This window comes from Lutjanus erythropterus, chromosome 10 (assembly GCF_056507025.1).
Source record: "Lutjanus erythropterus isolate fLutEry1 chromosome 10, fLutEry1.hap2, whole genome shotgun sequence".
Taxonomy (NCBI): Eukaryota; Metazoa; Chordata; class Actinopteri; order Lutjaniformes; family Lutjanidae; genus Lutjanus; species Lutjanus erythropterus.
Genome location: NC_139326.1, coordinates 23,427,891 through 23,454,005, shown reverse-complemented (window position 1 = coordinate 23,454,005; position 26,115 = coordinate 23,427,891). Strand labels below are relative to the sequence as shown.

Here is a 26,115-nt window from a genome sequence, read left to right as displayed (position 1 = left end):
AAAAGCCTTTTTCATGTCCAGTCACAAATCCTCATTTGGATTTAGATGCAGTCTCTGGAACAGAACATTTGTTCTTAAACTTTCTCTGTTTACTAGTTTCCATGATATAATATACATGCTCCTTTACTGGTTCAGAAAATGCTTTTAATGTGAATAATACGGTTGATAAGATAAACATCTATTCCACTAACATTTTACAGAAAACAAGCTTTCCCCCAACAAAAGCAAAACGCAACACGTGGAGGTACAGTCAATGTTCTGCTGATCAGTAATACACAACCAGATGATTTACAGCAGGGCTGACATGCTATTTCATGAATGAGAAATTAATTGTATCTATTGTTGTGTTGTGATCCATCTTACTATAATGAACTGAAAACTTTACACAGCAAACACTCTGTAGCTTCAGTTAAACAGCACCTTCTACTGGTGAAAATAGTTCATTGTAGTCAGGCTGCTTGAATCAGCTACAACAAGAAAGTAGAGGTTTGTGTGTTTTCTACAACTATTTTCCATATAGGTTCTTATCAAATGTTATTCTGAAGAAAACAGATTTTCAACCAGTGCATGTTGTTCTCATGGTTTCCCTTACACACCCAAAGTTGATCACTTTCTGAAGCTAAGCAGCTCATCTGAAATGACCTCAAAATGAACACAACAAATGCTGTGTTATAAAGGGGCATTTTAAGGTTTCTTCAAAATTCTGCTTTCTTAAAAAGGCATAATTTGCAGCATTTCCTTAAAAAAAAGGTGGTGGCAACAGTATGTGTATCTGCCAGCTTCTGTCCTCTGTTTGCATTTTCTTCTATTTCTCGTTAATTTGCTGAGCTTGAGATGTTTTACAAACACCACATCTGTATTTGATTTTCTCTGGATGAGACTCAATCAACTGTCTTTCTGGTACATTTAGGAACAGCTTAGACCAGTGGTGCCCAACCCTGGTCCTCAGGATCCCCTGCCCTGCATGTTTTAGATGTTTCCCTGCTCCAACACACCTGATTCAAATGATCAGGCTTCTGCAGAGGCTTGATGATGAGCTGACCATTTGAATCAGGTGTGTTGGAGCAGGGAAACATCTAAAACATGCAGGACAATGGTCCTTGAGGACCACGGTTGGGCACCACTGGCTTAGACAAATCCTAAACATTTATTTGCACTTCTTACACTTACAGCTTTGTCACAGTGAGGCATTTCTTTTTCAAATAAACAAGCAAGATTAGATCAATTCAAAGAACAATTGATCATTTATTTTTATATAAATACATATAAAATACAATATAAACAACATTTCATCATGTCACATCATTTTCTTACAGTGTAACTATTGGTATAAGAAGGGATCTGAGGAGGAACTGGAAAAAAAAAGTTCACCCTCATTTGTACGCAGTGTATGTATACATATAAATCTTTAGTGTTAACATGGGCTTGCACCTGAATAAAAAAAATGAACACAAAAGTGGAACTCTTTCCACCACCATGCCAAGCTCAATCCTGTGTCCTCAGTCACCCTAAGGAGCAGAGTGTTACATTCACTTTTCAGTTCAAGATCATCGTAACCACACAGAAAACTACTCCACAGACTTCAGTTTAAAGGCACTGCTCGACTCCAGCCACAGAGCTTCAACACATGAAGCAAAATACTTAAAAAGCAGGCAAGCAAAGGCTGCTTGTGTTTCCTGACTGGCTAAAGAGTGAATCCATGCAGTTGTGCGTACTTTCCTGTAAAACCTTTAGTTTGCAACACGCCTCAGTGAGTAGTAGGAAAATTGGGTCTGTCCTGGATCCTACAAGAACCACAGTGAGCCATCAGCCTTCCTCTCTGGCATCTCTGTCACACCAACGCTTCATAGGACGATTATTATTATTGTTAAATCAGGAGGAAAAAAGTTGAGGCCACCTTAGAAGACAAGGTGGCTCCTTTCACTGGCTGTCTGCGCCATCAGCAGCGGTTGTGACTCAAGCCACAGAAAACTGGGCATGCATAGGTGAGCAAAACCAAAAAAAAACACCCTGTTCTGCATGCATGTAACCTTAAACATGTGTAGTCTAAACACCATATAGACTCAGAACAGTGATTTTAGGTAAAGTGAAATAAACAACCATGAACTTCTCAGTGTGCAACTTTAAAAAACTAAACTGGACTTCCTAAAAGTCTCCTATGAAGTAACATAGGAGACTTTTAGTAAGTCCAGTTTTAGATCACGTCATGAAAGTTTTAAAAAAAGAAGGAAAAAAAAAAAAGACCTCAGCTTCAGAAGCTCTTTGAGGAGGCCTAGTATGTCACTGAGGGTCCTACAAATGTACCATAGGTGAAACCCTGATGACTTCTGACAAGTTAAGATTTTTTTTAACCATACTGTAGCAGAAAAAGGGGGGATTTTTGTAAACGTCCATAGTAGATCTCAGGCTTTACCTTCAGTGTAAACAAACATAAAAATAAAAACCCTTCAGCTTGGGTCAATAAACCTCATACATAGCTTTGGTCATAATTTAAAGATTGTCTGTTGCAGCTGCAAATAGAAAAGCAATCAAAAAATACAGTCCAAACAAACGGGTTCAAACTCTTGTCAACCCCGAAACCCGCCGACGAGCCGAGTTCTGCATCACTCGTCTTTTTCGTGATTGGCGTTTCCGTTCATAACTCCATTGGTGTGGTGTGCCCATGTCTGAGCCTGCAGCACTTTAGGCAGCCTCTTGCCCTTTGTGTAGGCGTGGTACCAGAAGTTGAGGAAGAGGAACAGGAAAATCAGGCCGTACAGGCCGATGATGTAGATGAAGATGGGGAACTGGTAGGGGCAGTCCTTCATGAAAAAATACTGGGAGATGTGGCTGGTCACCAAAACAAACTGGATCTGCAGAGCAACAAAGAAAGGAAGGGTCGATTCTTTTGCCAAGATTCAATACACATCTTTCATGTACACTTGAAGATAAAAGTTGAGAAAAAATAATGGGCTTTCTTTGACATACCAGCTGGATGGTAGTGAGGTATTTCTTCCACCACAGGTACTTCTGGTAGCTGGGGCCCATGGCGGTCAGGCCGTAGTACGAGTACATGATAACATGGACGACACAGTTGAGCAGGGCGTGGAATGTCCCCATGCCACCTGGAAATGGGGAGTGTGTCAGGATTAATAATGGTCACACGGTGTCAAAAGTAATTAATGCAATGCTGTGGAAAATGTTGCTCATACATTCGAAAAAGACAAGAGAAAACTGTACCTGGAGCAAACCGAACTCCAAACCACCAGGTGAACGGCATGATTGAATGATGGTAGACATGAAGAAATGTCACCTGGTTGTTCTTCTTCCTCAGCACAAAGAACACCTGAGAAAGGACAATATAATATGTTAAAAAAGGGTGGCACTGATAGGACTGGAATGTATAAATGAATTTGTCAAATGATAGATGTACAGCAACACCACAAATAACAGCGAGATTTGCAACTTACTGTGTCCAACATTTCAATGAACTTTGAGAAGTAGTAAAGCCAGCACGTTGACGCCATCTAGAGGAGACAGTGAAGAAGACTTCAGAACTGGTCCTAAAAGAATCAACTACATAATGCAATACATCCCAGTCTGTAAATGAGTGGCTTACCCTTATAGCCTGTGGTGACTCTGAGTAGTTGACCAAGTCACAGTGAAACGAGTATCCAGTTCCCCATCCAGACATCACAAACTGAAAAAAAACAAGAGTGCGAAGAGCGGTTATTCACAAGTAACTGAGGATATGGAAAAGTTAAGAACTGTACCTTCAAAACCATCTTTAGATGTTGTTGTCATTTATTTTATTTGATGTGACTCAAGACCGTGATTACATGGTATGGAGCATTAAATTCTCTCTTCTCTGGTGTTACTTTGTTTTTCTTAATTCTTTTAAAACTGTTTGGAATAGGGAAGTTGACGATTAATCAAATATTTAATTGCTGTTAAGAATTTAACTGATTAAAAATGGGGTGCAATAACTGCCATTTCTAAATTTTATTTTGAGCCATTTGTTGAGGACAGACCAATAAAAGCAGCCATTTAGTGAAAGCCTTATCGTTTTATTATTCGTTATGTTTAAATTGTTTGTGCTTCATGAATTCATGTTTCACATAACTAATGTGGCACTGGAATTGTTTACATTACCCTTAAACTAACTTGTGTTTTGTATTGTAATGATTAACCAACTATTGATTGTTAATGTGTTCAGCTATCAGTTGAGGAAATGTACAAAATGTTTAACCCTAATTGATATACACTGCAGATAAATTACAGCAATAAAATTAAGTACATCCTGACTACACATACTGCTCATCTATGCTACTTGTGACAAATCTTTTAACGGTATGATGCTGAAATTAAGCATTTATGTCACAGTTCAGGCCAATGAATTATACTGGATAATTCTTTTCATCTGACATGCGATCCAGTAAATTTGTCGAGTATCTGACCGAAACCAATAGCAAGAATGGGACCAGCACGTCCCTAGTTTCGACAAGAAAGAGCCTAGACATCAAGTCATGTTGAAGTTATGCAGTTCTGAAGCAACCTTTACAGAATACAGATCATGAAAGACTGCACTTGCCAATCTGGTTTAACCTCAGATCAAATAGTCAAGTCAAAAATGAACGAGTGCGTTTCACAAGACTCCTGCTCATGTCATGTGTCATGGCTCTGTTCTTCACAAAGAGGTGTTTGCTCCATCTTGAGTCTCTGGTATGCAATGTTCTTGCATTCAAGAATGATTTTAGCAGCAGAAATGTCATGTCAACTGTGCACCAATTGAAGCAAAAAGATAAGTCCATGATGACTCACTTCGTAGCACATGTAGAGTGAGAGTGCCACCACACTGAAGTTGTAGACTATGAGGACGCCTTTGAGGTCGAAGGCTTTGCGGTTCTCCATTATCTTGGGCCCGAGCGACGTCACAAAGAAGATGTACGCTGCAATGATGATCGTTTGGGGTAACGGAGACGACATGAGCAACCAGTTCTCTGTCCGTGAGTCTGCAACAGAAGCGTGTGAACACGTTTGTGAGGTTGTGCGAAGTAGTGAACCATATCAAAGCTATGATGAGGACCTTTCATATTTTCTTGATTTTTGAAGGCCCCTCTGTAACAACTACAATATACAACTTCAAAAATAAAATTTTCCTTTTTAACTGGCTAACGCACTACTCACTAACTTCACCTGGGAAAATATGAACACAGGATGATTTCATTGGGAATCAGACCTTGTGGCAGGCATTCAGAATAACCACATAGAAAAGGTCTCTCTCTTAGCAGATGGTCTCATTAACTTATGGTCATATAGAGGAATCAGTAATAAATTGAGACCATTTCATAACCAGTTAAAAATTCCTCCTAGGAGCTTAAAGTGGAATCGCATACATAAACCAATCTAAAAGTGATGTGTAAGAACACTCAAAGACTCACCTGCATTTTGGATGAACTCATCATAAATGAGTGCAGCCGAGGACTTTATGTTATCAAATTCCATTTTCAGACAAGACCCTTGAAATTCAACCTAGAAAAGCAAAGAAAAAAAAAATGTTAGGGAGTCAGTTTGGACCACATGAGTTCACTGGCATTTAAATAAGAGTCGGGGATATCATTGTCCAAAAACCGCAAAAAAAGTCTTGTTTACCGGAATATTTATACATATTTTAAAAAAAAAATCCTAAATACAATTACAAGTGATTAGGGTTCAACTAACAATTCTTTTTATTGTTTACTCATCAATTTCATTGTTGTTTGGTCAGTAAAATGTCAGAAAATTATGAAAAATGCTGTTAGTGATTAATTCAACAGTTGAAAACTAATCATTACAGTTCACAAATGATTTTGATTTTACAACCACCGTGAAGTTTCAGGAGGAACTATTAAAGTTTTACTTCCTCCTCTTTCATCAAAACCTCCCAACAGGAAGCAAGTCTTGTAAATAACACACAATGCCATTTATGCCACATGCAACTGGTATCTGACAGGATCCAAATAGTGTTTAACTTACTGTAGTCATTTGTATTTATACTGAAACTACAAATTACTTCGACTGGAATGTATTAAGAAGAAAAAGCCACTCTATGAGCCATTCTTTGCTGCTGCACTCTGACTGCTACTCATTGTATTCCTCGTACACTCTTGGCTTTGTCCGCCTCAGATGCTCAGTGTCTCCTTTTCAGAGAAACAACAGTGTGACTAGAATTAATTCAACAAACATGTACATATGGTTAAATTAAAAATAATTTACAATATAGCCCATGTTTTTCATAACAAAACTATGCCATTTCATCTGCTGGGCATCATTCATGATTATACAAACATGAGTGAAACTCTGCCTTGCCTACATTTTTTGGTGTAGCGTTAAGGAAAAACTTCAAAGTGACAAGAAAAGGGCAAAATGACTTGCAAGCTTAAACTGGTCACCACTGACAGCATACGGGTCTTCATTCTCCCAGTGATCCTGGTGACGGCGCTGCAGCCATTAATCGTAACCCAACAGTCTAATGGTTCATCAATTACAAATATGATGTATTTTAAACAACTGCTTGATTTAAGAGTTTCTGGACATGTTGTGATGTCTGGCAGAGGGTTACAGAGTTCACACCGGCTTCAGTGGAATAAGGTTCACAATGACTGGCTTGACTGGTTTATGAAACGTGCCTGTAGTGTGAGAAACACGCCAACGGGGAACTTCTCTTCTCAGAAATATCACCTCAACGCACAACAGGTAAAAGACTCTCGATATACCCGTTTCTTGAAAACTGTTGTGCCATTTGTGTGGAGTGAGTGAGTGGATGGCTAAAAAAGCATCAACCCCATGTCTGGGACACAGGCCATAACCCTACACGACAGGTTTTCAAGGTGTGTCAACCTGAATGAAACCAGAACTTGGAACAGGGCATGCCATGGGTGCACTGTGAGAAAAAGGCATGGCTGTCTGGAGTTTCTACTCTAATGAAGACATGGCAAGCCTTGACATGCCAATTACCGTTATAGTCCTGATGTAAAGGCTGCTGCTCCCATGGCACACCTCGTCATTCTGCATGTGCAATGTCAACACCCAGTTTACATAGGTAAAAATAGTTCCTGATCCTACAGCACCCAGCAACAGACAGACTTATTGATGGGTTGCATATATAAAAAAAACATTACAGTTAATTCTATTGTGGGTAGAAACTATTAAAGTTTGGAGCTCGTACCTTTTTGTGCAATTGCTGAGATGAGCCACCGTTTTAAACGGCGCCCAAATTAAGGCTTTCTAGTTATTTTTAGCCAATGTCAGATAGTTTTCCATAGCATTATAGCTATAATCTACGTTTGGCCATATGATGCATGATTTAAAGGTTTCAAAATGAGGAATTAGTTATTTATAGCCATTTTCATATCCTTTCCCACAAGTATCGCTTTAATTCGAGTTTTCTGAAATGTTAAACAATTTAATTTATCAAAATGAACAGTAATTATTTATCTTTAGCGTATTTCAGACCCTTGTCCACATCAGTATCGCTGTAATCCTCAACAAAAGGCCAAGCTGATTAAGACCAGGTGACGCAATTGCTGAAAAACAAGTCCAGCAGCTACCGTCAACTCACAACGACAATGACAGGAAATGTTTCAGTAATCACGGGCACGTTTCTGCGTCGACGCACCTGTGTTCTCGGACTTGTTTGAGTATTTCTAGTCGTTTTATCCCTAAACTCGGATTCAGTTAAACAAGTTAAATTTACTGACCTTTAGTGCTGCTTTAACCGCTGATCCCCAAAGAAAACTTTGCTCCGTCAAACCGTCTGTATCCAAGCTCCCGGCGGCTCACCTGCAGATCTCCAACAGGTGTGACTGACTTGCCTCCAGCGCTGCTCTCCTCCCTCCTTATGGCAGCAGCCGGTGGGCGGGGCATGGGCTCCAAACAAACCTCCTCGTTCGCTGATTGGTCAATGTGTGGTCCAGTAAAAGGTAGATTCAAATTCATTCTTGAATGATGTGTCACTATCGAAAATAGTTTGTAACAATACGGTATGTCCTGGTCAGCAGTTTCACTCTGAAAAAAAAGGACAATTAGTGCTGTTTTTTTTCCATAACCTCCCTAAAACCACAGTAAGATTACACAAGTCAAGTGAAAGAAATAAGGTAACTTTCTCATTGATGTAAAAAAAAAAAAACTACATATCAAGGCACTTTTGGCAATTCAGGAAAAAGACAGGTGAAATTTATATTAAATGATAATAGAAAGAGTATTCTGTATATAAATATTTAAATTTTCAAAGTCACTGTTTTTTTTTTTTTACAACAAGTGTATTAAGGCAGCATTAATAGAAGGAAACATAAGTCCAAATATCAGGAATAAAGTCAAAATTTATACAATAAAGTTGAACTTTCAGTATCAGTGCCAGGCATAAGAAAGCAGTCGATCCATGAAGCAAGATCTTTTCGTTTTGCATTTTGAGAATTAAGTCAAAATGCTGAGAAAAACGAGAGAATAAAATTGAAATGTCAAGAGTGAAGTCAGACTTTTGAGAATAAAGTCAAACTTTCAATGCCAGTGCCAGGCATAAAAAATGAATCAAGAAACAATATTTCTTTTATTTTATTTTGCCTTTTGAGAATAGAGTCGAAATGCTGAGGATTCCATTGTAATACCATGCAAAGAATAAAGTTGAAATGGTATTTCAACTTCACTCTAAATGTGTATTTTCAACATACAAAAAAAAAGATATCCTCTGATTTATTTTTTCTTAAATGCCTGACACGAATGCTTAAAGTTTATCTTTATTCTCAACATTTTAACTTTATTTTCAAAATGAAGAGTACAAGGTTCCTACACCTTTTCCAAAGTCAAATTCAAGCACTTTTTGCAGTGTGAAGTTTTTCCAGTACCTTACAGCAAAGACATATTTATATACATATACTTACAATAATTTGCTCGTTCATCATCACATTAAATCTGATGCTCTAAACAACAAATTAAAGGAAAACACAACGAAGTTTCATGTTAAAAAATGTGTCATCTGTCTGTAAATAGACTTGGCATCTTAACCAACCAGGCTGATCCTATATCGAACTTACTTTATCTTTTTATCTAGAATTTGTCTTCCTATTTAGTCAGGTAGCGATTTATTATGAAAATAAAAGCAATTGCAGTTTCTTCTGATATCAAGCACTTTTCAGACCTTGAAAACACACAGCATCCTGCATATAATAATAATAATGTTTTTATTTTGAAAGTCAATGGATTGATATGTAAAAAATTATGGAATATTTAAAAAGGATAACAATGTCAATCACTGTAATGCCTTTTCAATATTAGTTTTTTTTGTTTTTTTTGTTTTTTGTTTTTTTTTTTTGGGGGGGGGGGGGGGGGGCGGTTATTTAGGTTCCAGGGGCCATATTACAGAAAATTCCTGTCTTACATTTTATGTTCAGATTGGAAGTTAGGATTTTTTCCAGTATGGTATTACAGAAGCATTTCCTAATGAACTTTAGGAATCCAATCTTATCTTTACTTCATCTGATCTTATCAGATCCTAAATACTCTGATCAACTTTTAAGTCTGTTATCTTACAACAAACACTGCTGCTTGTTGTTTTTTTCTCTTTGAAACATACTGAAACACACATTGAAATTAGAGTCTGACCAATCCAAAATTAAATCAGGGCACAGAAACTGTAAACTTTCATTGGTATTTTTAATAATTATAAAAAAAAAAAAAACACAAATACAACAACCTGAAATAATGAGGATCAAAAATACATAAAATACTGCATATAAAACTAAAAAATGATTAAATTATGAATGAATTATGTTCTGTAAGAAGATATCTGGCATCATATATGCTGATACAGCTGTGCCAGGCCAATACTGGGCTGATAATATCGGCTAAACCAATATATGTGTCTATCTCTAATTGAAAAATACAAAAAATTAAGCAAAAAGAACAAAAGGCATTTAACTTTAAGAGAAATGAGTTACAGGTGTTGGTAACATCTGTAGAGAAATCAAAAGGTGTTCTTTTTGGTAAATTTACATCAATGGCAGATCAAAGAAACAGAGTGAGCTAAGATTAAACCAGTTAGCTTCTACAACCTGGTGGAAAAGTGAAAGTCAGGATAGCTTAATGGTTTCCTTCAAGTTAGGAGACTTTATTTAAGATTTTGTTAAATTAGGATGCTTGTGTAATAAACCTGCAGGTGAGGAAGTTTCTGTGATATGGCTTCTGTGTTCACATGGTAACAAAGCCAATATGCAAAACTGTGATGGGGGGCTGGGACAGAGAGAGAGAGAGAGGCTTCAGTATCTCTCCTCACTGCTGCTAGTTTCAACAAGTGCTAATGCTCAAACTGAAAGACTGACACCACACCTTTTTACATATCTGTTTCTGAGCACTTTAATGTCCATTTAAGCAGAATCTTAAATAATATCAGAAAATGTATAAACCTACAGTCTCTGATATCCTCCATGGCTGCAATGAATTATTAAAAATACAAAATTGGTCTGAAACAGATTAAGAGGGCCGTACATTCAGATAACAAAATGCAAAACAACATTAACAAAGGTAAATCAAATATAGAAAAACAAACATTGTTCATACAATGGTGCATATTTATAAAGTTGTACAGTATTTACACATGTTCATTTTAAGGCCCTAGTCTTTGCAGCAATGATGAAATAGGAGAAATTTCCATAAACCCATGATTGTTTTCACAGGTGTTCAAGGACCTGTGTCATTTTTTGACAAGTTAATTGTGAGGCATGTGCGCTCATTTGCATGGCCACACACCTGTATGTCCGCACATTCAAAACACCAGCATTAATCTTCATCACTGCTCCACGCGTCCTGAAAGGCAGGATTCACCGAAGCCAGGCCCGCTGCAGCCTGTGAGGGATCAACACATTCAGCTCAATATCAAGTCTGTATTAAAACAATTCCTCACCGTGATCCATCATAAAAAACATAATAAATATCACAACCATGTATGGAAATGAACTGTGGAAAAAAAACCTAGCAGGTAACCACACATCCTCGTCAAATCTGAATACGATTAACGACAGCTACTGAGTTCATCTGATAAATGAACCAGAACCTGGAAACAGACAGGTGAGGGGGAGCGATCTGTAATCTGATAAGCACTACTAGAATGCAGAAAGGCCACGACGGAGCTGACTGATGATGAATGAGTGTTACTGTGTGTATCACTGTGTGCTGGATAACACTGAGGTGTCATCATTTAAATTCCTAAGATGACACAATGCTTATCTATGATTTAATTTCTGCCATGACGACAAAATAACAAAATGAAAGTTCAGGAGACATATTTTAATCATTGTGTTCACATAAAGCCTCCAGTTTGGAGAAGCAGAGAGACCAGCACAGAAGCTAATCAATGCACTGTTGTGGACGGGGCAGCGACAAAATATATTTTAGCCACATAAAAAAGTTCCACCAAAAAAAAAAAGAAATCAAGATCAGTTTAAGTGTATTCTATATTTACAATATTTTAAGTAAATATTATACATTTTGCTGCTGACCCCGTCCGCAGTATATTGCTTAGCTTCCATGCTGATGCCACACTCTGCTTCTTCAAGCTGGGGGCATGTCGACCGGCATCTACTATAGCTAATGCACTAACAGTTGATAAGTACCTCACGCAACCTTACATCAAATAATCAGAACTACCCCTTTAATCTGTTCAATTCCACAGCTGTTCCTAATATAGCTTTTCCATATCTTGTCCTACCGTATTTACAATGGTTGACTCTTCTTCCACATCTGAGGCACGAAGGACAGGAACCCATGACAGGATGTTACAGTCTTTACCTCCACTGTACAGCTCCTGCACACAAAAACACATTGGTTCACACTGTTACGGGAAATAAAAAAAGAACTGCTGCTGCAGCATAAACTTCACCAAACAATGACATCAGCACAAGGGGAGCACCTCAAGCATGATGGGGGCCGAGAGTAAAATAATTAATGAGCTCAAAAGTGTCCACGCAATGTGAGTGAGCTCATGGGACACACTGTCAGTGGCATGGGACTGATCAGTGTCATTACATCACTCAAGATGGACGAGCACAGTACTACTTCTCATTCCAGACAAGTGACAAGCTGCCGACCTGCATTCTTATTATTACACACTCTGTTCAAACCCTGCATACTGTAGGACATTGGAAGCTGAGTTGACTGATAACAAGGGCGTGGGCTGGACATACCTTTACAACTGTGATTATTAGTATTAACTTTAAGGTAGTTACCTAACAATAAAGTTGTTTATCAGCACAAAAGACTACAACTGACACTACAATGTTAATATTAGGTTATTATTAAAAGACACTTGAGTAGAAATATATAACTGAGGAGGCATATGGACAAAAAAAGAATTTCAACACCTTTATATTGTAATTTTTCTTACACTGTAAGAATACATATATCATAGTTCACAGCATCATAGTTGCACCGTATATTTTCAGATATACTGGGAAACTACTGATTAAAACCAACAGCTTGAATGAAAGCAGACATTGGTTTTAGTCAGATATTAATGTTATGTCCATCGTCATCACACTCTGCACCTGTGATATTTGAATTTAGCAAAGCTGAACCTTTTGTTGCCTATGTGTTTGTTTTGAACATTTGTTCTGTTGCGGTTTTGCAATTTCAAAAACAATGGAATATGAACATACAAAAACCTTTACAGTGACCTCATTCATGTCATTAGCTGTGTAGCAGGGAAAAGTGTAGTGCTACATTATGGACAGGGCATTATAAGTCCATGTAAAAACATAGATATGAGAATTTGATTTTAAAGGGTATAGGTTTAAACTTCTAGTATTTATATTTCTTACATTACTTACATAAATTAGTTAAATAATGAACTTTTCAAAACATCACATTCCTGTCCCTCTTACTTTATGACAATCCTATCCTTCAAACCTCAAATGGCAACAAGCACAAGCAAAGTACTGCACATTACAGACAATTTAGAGAGAATGATGAAACTAAAGAAACACCTATATTTGACTTTGATAAAGGAGAAATAAAGGAGATGTCAGTACTTAAAGTTAAACCTATACCATGTGACACCATGTGAAAATAACAGTTGATAGGCTGAGAGCTCCAACTCGGCTCACAGAGAGGAGATGCCTGTATTTGCATTTACAGTAGCTCAGCATTACTCAGGAAATGTTGACTCAACCATGTTATCCGTCCAGGTGAAGCAGCCAATTTAAGGTTGCCATGGTGATTGCAAATTTCTAATAGCTATTATTGCACAGACATGACAACAGCAGCTGGAGAGATAAATTCAAAAGATGAAAGACAGTAAGAAAGTGACCTGTTTTCACTCGGCGTGCAAGAGACCAACTGCACCCGACTGGCAGAGCAAACAGAAATAGATGGATGGAAATACAAACAGAGGCGACGCAGCAGAAAGATGATGGCCATACTGGCCTGTCACCACCTGCAAACCTGTGTGTCTCTCACCTGGTAGTCTGGGTGGAACTCGCAGCAGTCGACGTTGTTGTAGTGACCCCTGAGCATCGTGACCAGCTCCCCTGTGTGGAGGGCGTACACGGCGACTGAGCTGCCGCACGGCACAAACACAAACTCCGGGCTGCAGCCTCGCGACACTGTGAACTGTAGTCTTTTACGACTCTCATTGCAGACCTTCCCGTAATTTACCTGAGGGACAAACAGTGAAGGGACATAAAGTTCAGACCATGTGTGCATATGTCAAAATATAAACTACTTGTAACAATAAACAATGCAAGATGTTTTCCTGGATGAATATGAAGCTTTTTCATTTTTGAAACAGACACTTTTTGTTACAACAATATATGTACCCATATATTGTTCAATGCTACCAGTTTAATTAAGTATCAGCAAAAGTATCATTTGAAAGAACATCAGGATGCTAGCCAACAAAAAAAACAAAAAAAACAAAACAACACAAAGCAGCAGACTTTCGCTGACACACAGCAAACTTCCAGCACACAATGCAAACACTAAAGGGATTTAAAAAAGGCTACAATAAATACACAATTCAAATCTGTTTCACAGTTTGAATTGTGTGACACATTTCTTTCATATCCCTTAATGTGCACCAAAAATCCTCACTACTTCATCTATATTCCAGCTCTGATCTTTGCCTGGGAGAGAGGGTCATCCACCCTGTAAGTTGCTAGTCATCTTGTGCTACAGCCTGAAGGTGGAAAAAAAAAACCCACCATGGCAACCACAGTATGAGGCAGCAGAGCAGGAAATTAGACCAGGAGACTGTGTGAGACAGAGACCAGGGCAAATACTGGGGCACAGCTTCCCTTGGCTTTAGGCTAAGCTTATGTTTCTGTGGCATGGGGTTGTGTATGGGGCTGGATATACAAATTTTCCATTATTTCATGTAGACCCAGTGCTATTAAAATCAAAGTTCCTTAAATGGTGACATCCTGATGGTTGAGTCTGTGCAGGAACACCCATTCCAAGGGGCCAGTGGGAGACTTCCTGTCTACCCTTTTCTTTTATCATAACCAAAACTAAAATAGACAAAGAGCCTATCCTGAAGAACGTGTAAGAGGAGTAATGTAAACAAGGGGGTCCAGTTTGGTTAACAGTGGCAGACTGATTGTTGGTTAGTACTGGGTCATTGTTAACCAAACAGTATTTCCTGTTTCATTGGTTTGAATACTAGTTTCTCTCACTTCCTCATTCCAGTTTAAAGGTATTTGGAGGCTGTGAAACAGTTTAGACAAGAAATGTACTGGCATCAATAAAGGTTATCTTGTTCCCTTGGAAACCAAAGAAAAGTGACCATGCTCCCTTTAGGACTTCACAGTCTTAAAAGACATTTTCAGTACAATAATTGAAAAAAGGAAACAGCTCAATATGTAGATAACTCTGTGGGTATTCTACAAATTTTTCAATCTGGCTCTTATTGCAGCACTAAGCCCCAGTTTAACTCCTAAAAGTTTGAGAATGGTGGAAGTTATGATCATTGGCACGCTGTTGAAATTTCTGAACAGGGTTGATGAGGTTGGTTTCCTGTCCCACTTAGAACTTGTGCAGCAGCATTCTGACTTTACAGTCTTGACTTAGCACAGAGGAGAAGACAATACAGAGATCTTGTCTGCTAGTGATAAAAGTGCACTCAAACTTGTATGAGCCCAACTCTGATAGTGTATGTTTAAACCAACAGAAACAAGAACAAATTCTGTTTCCTCTAACAGACTGTAAGAAATTCATAGACTGATCAATATGTTGGATAACAGTTGATCAAACTCATCAGGTCTTGGCCTTAGCTTATATAACTCATTGTTTTGGTTTTACAGCCTGCATGTTGACAGATTAAGGTGAGGTCTGGGCTCAAAAATCTCTGTTAAAATCACTACCTATTCATCACATTTTATGCACAACAACTTTCAGCCTGGTTGTACATTTACATGCACACCAATTTCTCACTGTTTTTTTCCAATATGACAATATTTCAAATCTGATTCAGGTTATGTGAACAGCATATTAAATTTGGATTAGGGCTGCACAATCATTTGAAATAGTACAGAAATCACAACATGGCTAAGTGCAATATTCAAATTGCAGGAACAGCAATTTACAGATAAAGGAAAAAAGTGTGAAAAACAGCATTATAATGAAGCACAGTAGAGGTGCAAAGATACTCTGGCCTAGAAATCTTATTCTTATTCTTCTTATTAGGAGCATTCTTTTGACATGTAGACAGTACATTCAGAATATGTCTCTCAACAGGGTTTTTAACTGTAGTTTGCAACACATGGCCTCTTAACTGTTTACAGTCAGCTCTATGTGTTGTTAACAAACCAATTTGCAACTATTTGTATGGAAGGATAAACACTTCCACTTCCTACTTTCAAACATTATGAAAAATGTGGATATCAACAGGTTGCTGGATATGCTTTGGATACTGCTGCATGTAAAAAGGAATATCATATTCATAAAAAGGTCAAAAAACAGAATATTTTGCGCTAGTATGCATAGTTAGTGATACTGTGATAGATAAGTAAATGATTCTACAGAATCTATGTCATCATAACTAACAGAAATTTAGAGTTACATTTCCTCTAATAAGGGTAACTTTTTAATCCAAGTGTGTACATGAATAAATTACACTAAAACAGGACCACTGGTTGAACTTGTAGAACTCCAAGTGCAAAACTGTCTTTTGGCAAAGTTTTGAACTAATTGCTGATTTGCAGACATACCCTGAACCAGTGATAAGTGGTGCTATCAAATTAAATACAGGTGTCAAAAGGAGCACCAGGATCCAGGATACAAAGCCCGGTAGGAAACATGTATTTCAGAGATCACTGATGGCCACACAGAGAACAGTTTCTACAGGTTCCAAAGACTGGAGGGTATCTGGGAGGACACTGTGAGTATCTATTCAAATTGTTCCTTACACTTTTTTATAGGATGTAGTTTGGGAAAGGCAAATGAAATGGGTCTGCAATTGCTGCATTTGCATAATCCAAAGTGTTAATCCAGTTAGGTTACGAAGACAAAGCATTCACTCTCTCTCTCACACACACACTCTCTCACACACAAACACACACACACTCACACACGCCCCTTACCAGTGTGTTTTCCCCAGTGGCACTATTCCACAGTCGCATACGGTCATCAGTTCCAGTAGTGAGGAGGTAGAGGCCGTCACCAGTAAAGCACAGGCCATTCACTCTGCCATTATGAGCTGTGTTCACTGGTTAAACACAAGTAAAAACATTTTAACACGCATTTGTCATCTCTTTATCCTCCATATTTGTCAAGAATCAACAGTACATATTTTTCTATATCAATTCTCATACTTGACAATCAATGACATGTTTTTGTTAGAGTTGCCGTTAAAACCCTCTTGTCTCCTATCGTTACACAAAATAGTTGAGATTAACTGGTTCAGTTATAAACTGGTGTCCTCTGGACGCTGGCCCCTTCACTCCAACACAGGAACACACTCGAAACAGTACCTCTGGCAAGAAAAACAGATACTGTATGTGCAGAATGTTGAACTCTCCTCCAGAGAGACATACTTGGTTCTATTAACTTGAATAACCTGAAAGTTCATAGACATCACAGCTGAGAGGAGGACAATGTTGCTGCTAAAGACTTAAAGGACCAGTTTGTAGTATTTAGTGGCATCTACCTATGAGCTTGCAGATTGCAAACATTTCATCTAACTCTCCCATTCTATGCGTGAACCTAGGGTGGCCATGAAACTCACAGAAACCACAAAAGGCCGTATCTAGAGCCAGTGTTTGGTTTGTCCATTCTGGGCTACTGTAGACACATTATGGTGCAACATGTCAGACACTCTCCCTCTGTAGCTATACACAGCTCATTGTAAGGCAATTACACCCTAACGAAGGGCTACTTTGAAGAGGGATGTGAGGTTTTTCTCTTTTTTTTGGAAAATATATTGTACTTCTTTATTCAAGCACTTTTTCTATCAGAAATGATTTGTGCTAGTCTTTCAAAGGGCATACATTACTGAAAAACATTTGAGAACCACTGCAGTGTATGACAAGATGATCCACTGCATCAGCATGAAAGCGATTTTTACCCTGCCAATTACACCCCAGGGGGCTGTCTGACAATGATGTCTGTCCTGGTGCCCTTCAATGCCAGTATTTTTCCATCACTAAATACAGTCTAAAATATCTACAGAGAGCCCTGCCCACTAAGGATGAATGAGGAAAAAGACACTGGAAGAAGAAAGAGACGGTGAGAGGTAACAGTACCTGCCTCAGAAGAGGCTTTTGACTTGTCTCCATTGTGCTGGTCCAGAGTGAGGAGACTACCAGACGCCTGACGCACATCCCATACTTTCACTTTGCTGTCTGCACTTAGAAGAAGAATGAGGGAATTACTTTTTTACACTCCATGTTAAATAATGCAAATATTGTCCTATGAACTATTCAAAATAAGGATTAGTTTGATCATCATACAATATACAATATAGGGATTTATAGGTACAATACATTCTCAAACTGATGGATTAAATTACAAATTCAATCTGTTTTTTTTTTTCTCTTTCATCACACCCAATGTCAAGATTAAATATTTCAACACCAATGTATTGTGCTGTGGCGTAATAGATGCAAACCACTCACACATATACTGGAAATGACAGAAAATATCAATGTTTTGGAAAATTCTATACAGAACTATGCAAAAAACACAAGGTCATTTTAAAAAAAGAGAGTGTACGAATGAGGAAGAGGCATCTGGTAAATACTGTTAATAGCAAGTAAAAAAGCTACCACAAAGAAATGGGGTAAAGTAGACCCTGCTAACCAGGAACAATAGTAGACAGTAGGGGAAGTCTACAAATTGCCAGAAAGAGATTGAAAGAAACACAACTGGAAGAAAAGTGGGCAAAATGGACATTATTCAGAACTGAAAACAGTAGCAAAGACTATGGAAACAACCAACGGATTTAGCTGATGAAACTGACAGAATGGATGACCTACTAAAAATGTAACACCCAAACAAATCTCTTCTTTTTTGGAATATTTTGTTCTTGGGATTGTTTGTGAATTCATTTGTTGGTCTAAAGTTAAAAAAAAACTCAAAATTCTCAAACAGATGATCTTCATATACAGCAGCGTGTGTAAGCCAGTGTTTGTTTTTAAAGGTCAGTTTTCTGTTGGGAATTAACATGCTGCTCCATAATAGAATATCATACACTTCTCTGAGTGCCTCTCTGTGCCAGTTGTTTTCAAAATCACTTACTGTCCACAGGGACAACAGCACACTGATCCCAACTGGTTAATTAGCATGTCTAATGTAGCATAAAACAGGTGGGGACTGTATCTACCATATGCCATACTGACAGGGCTACTGGAGTGCCACAGTTAGCAGCATGCGATGTGGTGGCATTATCCTTGACTCAGGGTTGCAATGTGGCCAGATGGGCAGGAGAGATGACAAGAGCTGCTGGGATACAACATGGCGGAGACTGTCCTGTACCTGGTGTTATTCTTTGATGTGAGGGCAAAGTAGGTGATTGTTTCAGAGAGTGAATCTCCAGTTAACGGTGCCTACCTCGCAGTAGCTAAGATGTGGTCATATCTGGGTGACCACCGCACAGACAGGACCTCCGCTCTGTGACCTACAGGGGGAAAATTCTCATTAATGTGTTAGAAGAACAGCAGGGGGTATTCCATCAAGACTGATAATGAAATCTGTGCGCCAGTGAAAAAGCCTGTCTGGAATTAGCTTTGACTTCCATGCGAGGCTTAAGCTGTTCCACTAATGCAAATCAGCCTGGTCTAGTCAACTTAAACTCAAGCCAAGTTGAACAAAGTTGCATAAGCAGCCCAGAGTTAAAGGGCATACTATGTGAAAAGGGGAGGGTGGGGTTGAGTGGTTTTGTTCTCAGTGGTGGAACAAACCCTGCTGATTGAGCTGTATCAGAAAAATGTCAATACAGCCCTGCAAGCAATGGAAATGCCTTGACAGAAAATTGCAGACAGAGTAGCAGACTGACTTGGTAGGGTGACAAGCTCAGTTCTGACTTGTGGCCTTTTAATGTGCTTCTCTTCCACTGACTAGAAATTTAAACACTGCATAAGGTCTTGGTTTGGACTTTATTTAACTTTTTTTTTCTCTCTTCACAGCTTGAAATAGAAATTGAGTGAACGAAGAAATAACTTCAAAACACATTTGGCACACTTTTTTCAGTTAAATTATAAATGTTAAGCTTTTAAATAAAAGTGGTCACCCCTACGTCAAATAACCTGTTGGCTTTTAAAGACAGCAAAGTGGTAAGACATAATTTTCTTAACTTATTTTTTATTAATATGTTATTTGGAACTGAAGCAAAAATGTAAATTCATGATCTGATCACATTGTGAGAAAAAGCTGTGAACTTGACTGAATTCTTAGATACACAGTCAAATTAAGCTTGACAGTTAGTCCACAATGGACCAGGCTAGTTCAGTCAGATGAACTATCATGATAACTAAGCAGGGATCCCTATAAGCCACTTTAATGGAACAGATCTCTCAATTAAATTCGCTTGACTTATCAAAATAAGCCATGATTTTCCTTTATTTACCTTGATGGAATACTTTCAGGAAAAGTAAGTGTGTGTGTATTTGTCTTGTAGTTCACTAACCCTGAAGAACCTGAATCCGTGAACCAGATTTCAGGTCACACAGCTGGATTTTAGGGTTTTTGGTGCCAACTGAAAGTGGAGAAACAAAGAGACATTTAAAGACTGCCATTATTTCCTCATTTAAAACAATGAAAACATGGAATTATAAGGATAAGTGAAATTCCATTCAATCATCCAGTTTCAATATTATAAGCCTACTTATGAATATTGTCAAACTGTACAGATGGAGGTGAACATGTGTCTTCTTCTTCTACATGTGTATAAAGGAAAGGTGGTTCAAAGGGGCAGAAACTGGATTCCCAGGTTCTCACAGAAAAGGTGTGGTGAATGTGAAAACTCACTGATACAAACTTCTGATAAACATGAGCTAACACTCCCCCATGTGTCCAAGGGAGAAGGACAGGGTAATCAGTGAAATTTAATGGAGCAAAGAAGATGATCAGGACGTCATTAAAATCTAAATAGCCCAAATTATACAGAATTAATGAGCTACGGTTGCTTTTTAGGAACATATTCCCTTAAGAGTGACTTCCTGTGCAAAATAGAAGACTCCAGGGATGTTTAAAACTTGTTTGACAAGCATCTGTAACACCTCTGAGAAGGAAGGACACAACAGACTGTGATTGTCTCCAGCGCAGAAACAGGCGTGTCAAAGAGACTGTGTGTAATTGTGACAGGAGCAGGCATACTCAGCAGGCACGAGTAACCTGCTGGTCCGGCCTGGTGACACTGTGACGCAGCACCTAGATTCCTACGTTTCCCCCCACCAGAAATCTGTCTGTGAACCTGAATCCATATGTAACCAGCCTCTGACCTACTTCTGTCCCCTCCAGGTACACTTCACTTCATAACCTGGGGTTAAAACTGGGGTATAAGATAGGAGCAATGCCTATGGAGAAACACGTAGGACACTGCTGGGAGAAACAAACTGACAGGGTAACTAATGAGCTTTTAGTCCTAAGTTCAATGCTTTTTAGCACGCAATGATAGAAACGCCAACTCCAGCTGGTTTGTTCTGCGTCACTGAGATCAGCAAAAACTGTGGCTGTGTTCATACACACACCTGCAATGAGACTGTGTTTCCTGGCGATGGGGGACAGGTGGTGGCTGTAAACGTTGCCCTCAAACTCAAACACTTCAGCTGGCTGAAATCACAAAATGAGTGAAAGAGAGACAGAGAGGGTCAGTAAGTTACCGCAAAAATTAAGCTATCTGTATGTTTAGTGGTATATAAAATACAGCTGCAATGATTAGTTGATCGAAAGAAAATTACTTGTCAAATAATTGATAATAATTGATTGATAATTGATTAATTGTCATTCATTTTTCAAGAAAAAATGGCAAATATTACCTGGTTCCACCTTCTCAGTAAGTAGTGGTAGTAGGAAAAGTCTTTAGGTTTTAGATAGCAATGTCCTCATCACTTTTTCTTTTTGCAGCAAATAATCACTGACAGTCTAAAAGCCATACCCACTACAACGTAAGAGCCCATTATTGAGAATGGAGTTGTAAGTAGGGCTGCCACAAACAATTATTTGCATTATTGATTAATCTGATGATCATTTTCTCAGTTAATCGATTAGTTATTTGATCCATAAAATGTCAGAAAATGGTAAAAAAAAAATATTGATCACTCTTTCCCAGAGACAAAGGTGATGCCCTCAAATGTCTTATTTTGTCCCAAACCCAAAGATCTGTACTGTCATAGAGGACGAAAGAAACCAGATAAAATTCACATTTGAGAAGCTGAAATCAGATAATTTGGGCATTTTTCTTTTATTCGAAATAAATAAATAAATGAATAAATAAATGAATGAATGAATAAATGAATGAATGAATGAATGAATAACTCATTCAAACAGACTCCAAACAATTAATTGTTTATCAGAATAGTTGATGATTAATTTCATAGCTGACTTTAATTTGAAATTAGTACAGGAAGCAGTGAGTTTGCATCAACAGTTAGTTAGTGTTAGTGGTGAAGTGCTCCTTTTAGTTTATTGAGCGGGCAAAACCAACTGAAAACAGGTGATAATTGGCTTAAGTTTTTAATGATATTGTTGTTTGTGATTGGCAACTACAAAGCATTAATTCCCATCTCCAAAGCACATACTTTTACTGAATATTGGCTGATAAATGATCAGCGCCTGATCGATCTGGGCATCCCCAGTTTTGGACTGTTGATTGAACAAAAGCACTTTGAAGACATCACCTTGGGTTCTGGGAAATTGTGATTGATAACTTTTTGACATTTTTAAGACTAAACAATTAACCGAGAAAATAATCAACAGATTAATTGATAATATAAATAATCATTTGTTGCAGTTTAATATATACTTGTGTAACTGTTGTGTAATTGAGTGTAATTTTATGATAAAATATACAGCCATGACCTTAAATAAAGCCACGGCCTTAAAGTTTAACTGTAGCATAAATTCAGCACAGTGCACAGGAAAGGAGTCCAGAGGATGAATTAAGTACGAATAAAAGCAAGAGGGAGAGAGGGAGGGCACAGCAGCTCAAAGCTCAGACGAGCAGCAGTGGCGGTTACAATGCAAATTCTTCAGCAAATATAAAAAGCCTCTCTGTGCCCCATCTGTCAGTGTGTGCCAGCCCAGCACCGGCATGGCCTCAGCCAATGGGCACACACACACACACACACACACACACACACACACACACACACACACACACACACACACACACACACACACACACACACACAGAGGAGGCTCTGTTTGCATAAAAATCCCACACATACAAATGCACTATGAGCACACCAATGCAAAGCACACAATAATGTGGAAATACACAACCCCAATAAAAATTTAATAGGTATGAGTGTGTCTGGGCACGCAGACACACAAAGAGTAAAACAAATGAAAGGATGGTGGGTTCTTTTCTGTCCCTTCCCTGACCTTTTGAGGTAACCGTGGTGCCAGTGTAACTCTAGCACAGCTCAGGGCTGCCATATGGGACTATGTGGCATAGAAAGGTAGAAAGCATGAAGCAGAAAATAAGAAAGAGACGTGAAGAGATAGTGAAAAGAGCAAAAAGAGAGAAGGGGCGGTGAAGCTAGAAGAAATAAATGTCAGCTAGTTACTTAATGAACAATTCTCTAATTTGCACAGAGTTACCTGATTAGTGGGGACATGCGTTTAATTTTATGTGTTGATTTAGCTGCATAGTAAATAGGTTTTTACTGGAAAGCATTATACTGATAGGTCTTTTTTGTCTATCCCAATTTACATACTGCACACAGATGTAAAAGATGTAGCTAATAAACTTGTAACACAATATGTATCACATTTAATTTAAGGTAGCTGAGCACATGTTCTTTACCTTCAGTGTCTCAGTGTCCCACACTTTCATGGTCTTGTCAAAGGAACTGGAGACAAACATGCCTGTGTCATAAGGATACCACTGGACTGTCTCCACACTGAATTTGTGGACATGCCGACTAGACCTAAATTAAAAAGAAAAACAAGTCTTAAAATCTTTATGATCTGCAGCCTCGAATATGTCCAAAACATAAAAATACAACAGTATATCAAAACATTAAAGCAGTGTGAATTAACTTGTACTGTGTGAACAGTAAAGCTATATCCACACTATATTCGCACTGCAAACAATGCAACATTCTCTTGTGTCCCTGCTCAGCCATGTATGCTTTCATGACAGCTGTTCCATAGAGCGAGAAACAAACAAACAAACAAACAAACAAATTCTGATGTATCTGTTCAGACTGATTTCACATTGCCACAGCTTCAACCTGCAACAGAATTAGAGCCATGTATTAAAGTGTCCAAGTTTCAGTAGGATTTTTCTGTTCACATCACCCCTAAAAGATTAGTTTAGAAGAACATGATGCTATAAGAACATGATGCAGTGCTACCCTCTGGTGGACGGAATGAGTAAATGAAGCAACACTCACCTGCCTACTGTGCAAACTGCCTTGCAGGTGTACTGAGGTTTCCCACTGAAGTTCTCCAGGTCATAGATGACGATCACTCCATCTGCTCCGCCAGACAACATACTAAACAACACAGAGGGTTGATTTCACTTCCTCCAACATAGTCTTTAAATGTTTTTTCTACCAAAGTATGACAATGAAAACCTACCACTGAATTACTCTAAGTGACAGAAACATTGTTGTTTCAAGACATTTACACATGCTTTGTGTAGCCAAAGACAAATGCCATTCACCTCTATTGGTAATGGGCTCTTGTAAATATATTTTGTGTAGAATGGACCTACAGCTGCTGTTTAGCACATTTTGTGGGTTGTAACATAGTAATCTATAAATCAGTAATAGTAAATGAGGATTATAGCGACTTACTATCTGCCCTCTATTGCATCGATGTCAATGGTGTTGATGCCATTTCCATGGATTCTGTCCACGTCTCTGTCGGGATTCAACTGCAAACTGAGGACCCTTTGGGGATACAGAAAGATGAAGAGTTATGTATCACTCCTGGACCCTCTATTAGTTCATACCAGGCCTTTAAAACCCAGGTAGATTATCAAAGCAGGATAATAGTGGAAAAGACTCGGCACAAGAAATAGACCACAAATACATGTTGACAAAACAATGAAACTGTTGAGACCATAATTAGACTAATCAGTTAGCTGATCAATTGAAAATTAAATGTCAACAAATTTTGAGATTTGAATTACCACAAAAGTAATTTCTTGAGAGAAATTTACACACGCTGGCCAGTAAAAGCTTCACTATCTTTTCATAAGTCTGTCAACTGAACTACTTGATATATCCTAAAATTATGTGCATATATGTGCATACATATGCAAAGAATATGCTCTTTGGGTTGCAGTATTTCTTTTACATTTACTTTACTTTCTTGTTGACATACTGAGAACACCTTCTATGAAGACCACATCTATTGTGCATTATGGTGGTATTCATAGTGAATTTTAATGCATTCATAATTGCTTTCTTATGCATTATATCAAAAGTAATAAAACATTATAGAAGCGATGTACAAGAAACTATAAGTTCAAGTGTCTTATGGATGCCCTGAATAGTTATAAACTAGGGGTTGACTGATGGGGTTTGTAATATATTATGACAACCTATACTCACCTCAATAATCAACGATGGACACATAGCACACTATAATAATCCATGCAGTATCAGGAGTTATTCTTGCATATATTAAGTAAAGTGAAGCACATACTGATGCATCTACAATAATGCACACAATTCATAAAACGTCATTATACATGCATCCATATATATAGTTCACTTAACATAAAAACATACAATGAAAATTTGTGCACTGGCTATTGTAGCATACTACTATACTACTACTATACTACAGCTGATTGTTGAGGTGTGTGCAGGTGAATATATTAACAATGTATTATAAGTCCCCTAAGTCAACCTAGTCAAGAGCACCCATAAGACACTAAAGATTGAAATTCAGTATATTTCACATTTATATTTTATGACTGTTGATATAGTGCATCTGAAAGCGTTGTGTGTGTTTTGAGTGTAGTCATAAAGCACAATGAAAGCCCCCAAAATGCACTATAGATGTGGTATTCACAGAAAGTGTTATTTGTCTCTCACCTTCTCGTTGACTCTGCACGTCTCAGTCGCAGAGGGTCATCCAGACCAGCCTGTCTTGCTGCTAGAAACCCCAACATTGCATCAATTTGAAAAAAAAAAAAAAGTATCTTAATTTTGGAGTATTAAATCAACGCTACTGTTAGCTAACCTAGCTCAAAGGTTAGCATGTTACCTACACAGAAGAAACTTTTTAATCCAAAGAGAACATTTGTACGTCGAACAAGGCATCATATTGAACACAGAGCGCCGCAATAGCTTACTGTGTTATTTAAACCTTATTAGGGCAGTCTGCTTTGATCGTGTATTGCCTTTTTTACACGAAGTACAACTCGTATCGCAGCGGTTCAATACAAAGCGCCGCCATGTTGGAACGTAATGTCCCTACTACGACGAAGGCGGT

At 38.2% G+C, this 26,115-nt stretch overlaps 2 protein-coding genes across 2 annotated transcripts; both read right to left on the bottom strand.

The window, feature by feature from the left end:
• Positions 1 to 1,225: 1,225 nt before the first annotated feature.
• On the bottom strand, positions 1,226 to 7,873 carry elovl7a (ELOVL fatty acid elongase 7a). The gene is made up of 8 exons (XM_084728717.1): positions 7,719 to 7,873; positions 5,421 to 5,511; positions 4,801 to 4,991; positions 3,599 to 3,679; positions 3,450 to 3,506; positions 3,220 to 3,325; positions 2,968 to 3,104; positions 1,226 to 2,852 (listed from the first exon to the last, which is right to left on the bottom strand). Exons 2-8 carry the CDS (start codon positions 5,482 to 5,484, stop codon positions 2,604 to 2,606), a joined length of 885 nt encoding a protein of 294 aa, XP_084584843.1. The 5' UTR covers positions 5,485 to 5,511; positions 7,719 to 7,873; the 3' UTR covers positions 1,226 to 2,603.
• Positions 7,874 to 10,425: 2,552 nt separating this feature from the next.
• ercc8 (excision repair cross-complementation group 8) lies at positions 10,426 to 26,084 on the bottom strand. The gene is made up of 12 exons (XM_084728716.1): positions 25,716 to 26,084; positions 24,465 to 24,560; positions 24,060 to 24,161; positions 23,468 to 23,591; positions 21,189 to 21,270; positions 20,126 to 20,194; positions 19,051 to 19,117; positions 17,745 to 17,848; positions 16,584 to 16,708; positions 13,465 to 13,662; positions 11,720 to 11,815; positions 10,426 to 10,857 (listed from the first exon to the last, which is right to left on the bottom strand). Exons 1-12 carry the CDS (start codon positions 25,790 to 25,792, stop codon positions 10,792 to 10,794), a joined length of 1,206 nt encoding a protein of 401 aa, XP_084584842.1. The 5' UTR covers positions 25,793 to 26,084; the 3' UTR covers positions 10,426 to 10,791.
• Between the last annotated feature and the right edge of the window lie 31 nt (positions 26,085 to 26,115).

Coding starts and splice junctions, on each gene's coding strand:
- elovl7a (XM_084728717.1), bottom strand. CDS start 5,484: ATGGAATTTGATAACATAAAGTCCTCGGCTGCACTCATTTATGATGAG. Junction 3,680..4,800: donor CACTCTACATGTGCTACGAA/GTGAGTCATCAT, acceptor GTTTTTTTTCAG/TTTGTGATGTCTGGATGGGG. Junction 3,105..3,219: donor TGGAGTTCGGTTTGCTCCAG/GTACAGTTTTCT, acceptor CCCCATTTCCAG/GTGGCATGGGGACATTCCAC.
- ercc8 (XM_084728716.1), bottom strand. CDS start 25,792: ATGTTGGGGTTTCTAGCAGCAAGACAGGCTGGTCTGGATGACCCTCTG. Junction 19,118..20,125: donor ACGGATTCAGGTTCTTCAGG/GTTAGTGAACTA, acceptor TTCCCCCTGTAG/GTCACAGAGCGGAGGTCCTG. Junction 10,858..11,719: donor AGTCAACCATTGTAAATACG/GTAGGACAAGAT, acceptor GATCCCTCACAG/GCTGCAGCGGGCCTGGCTTC.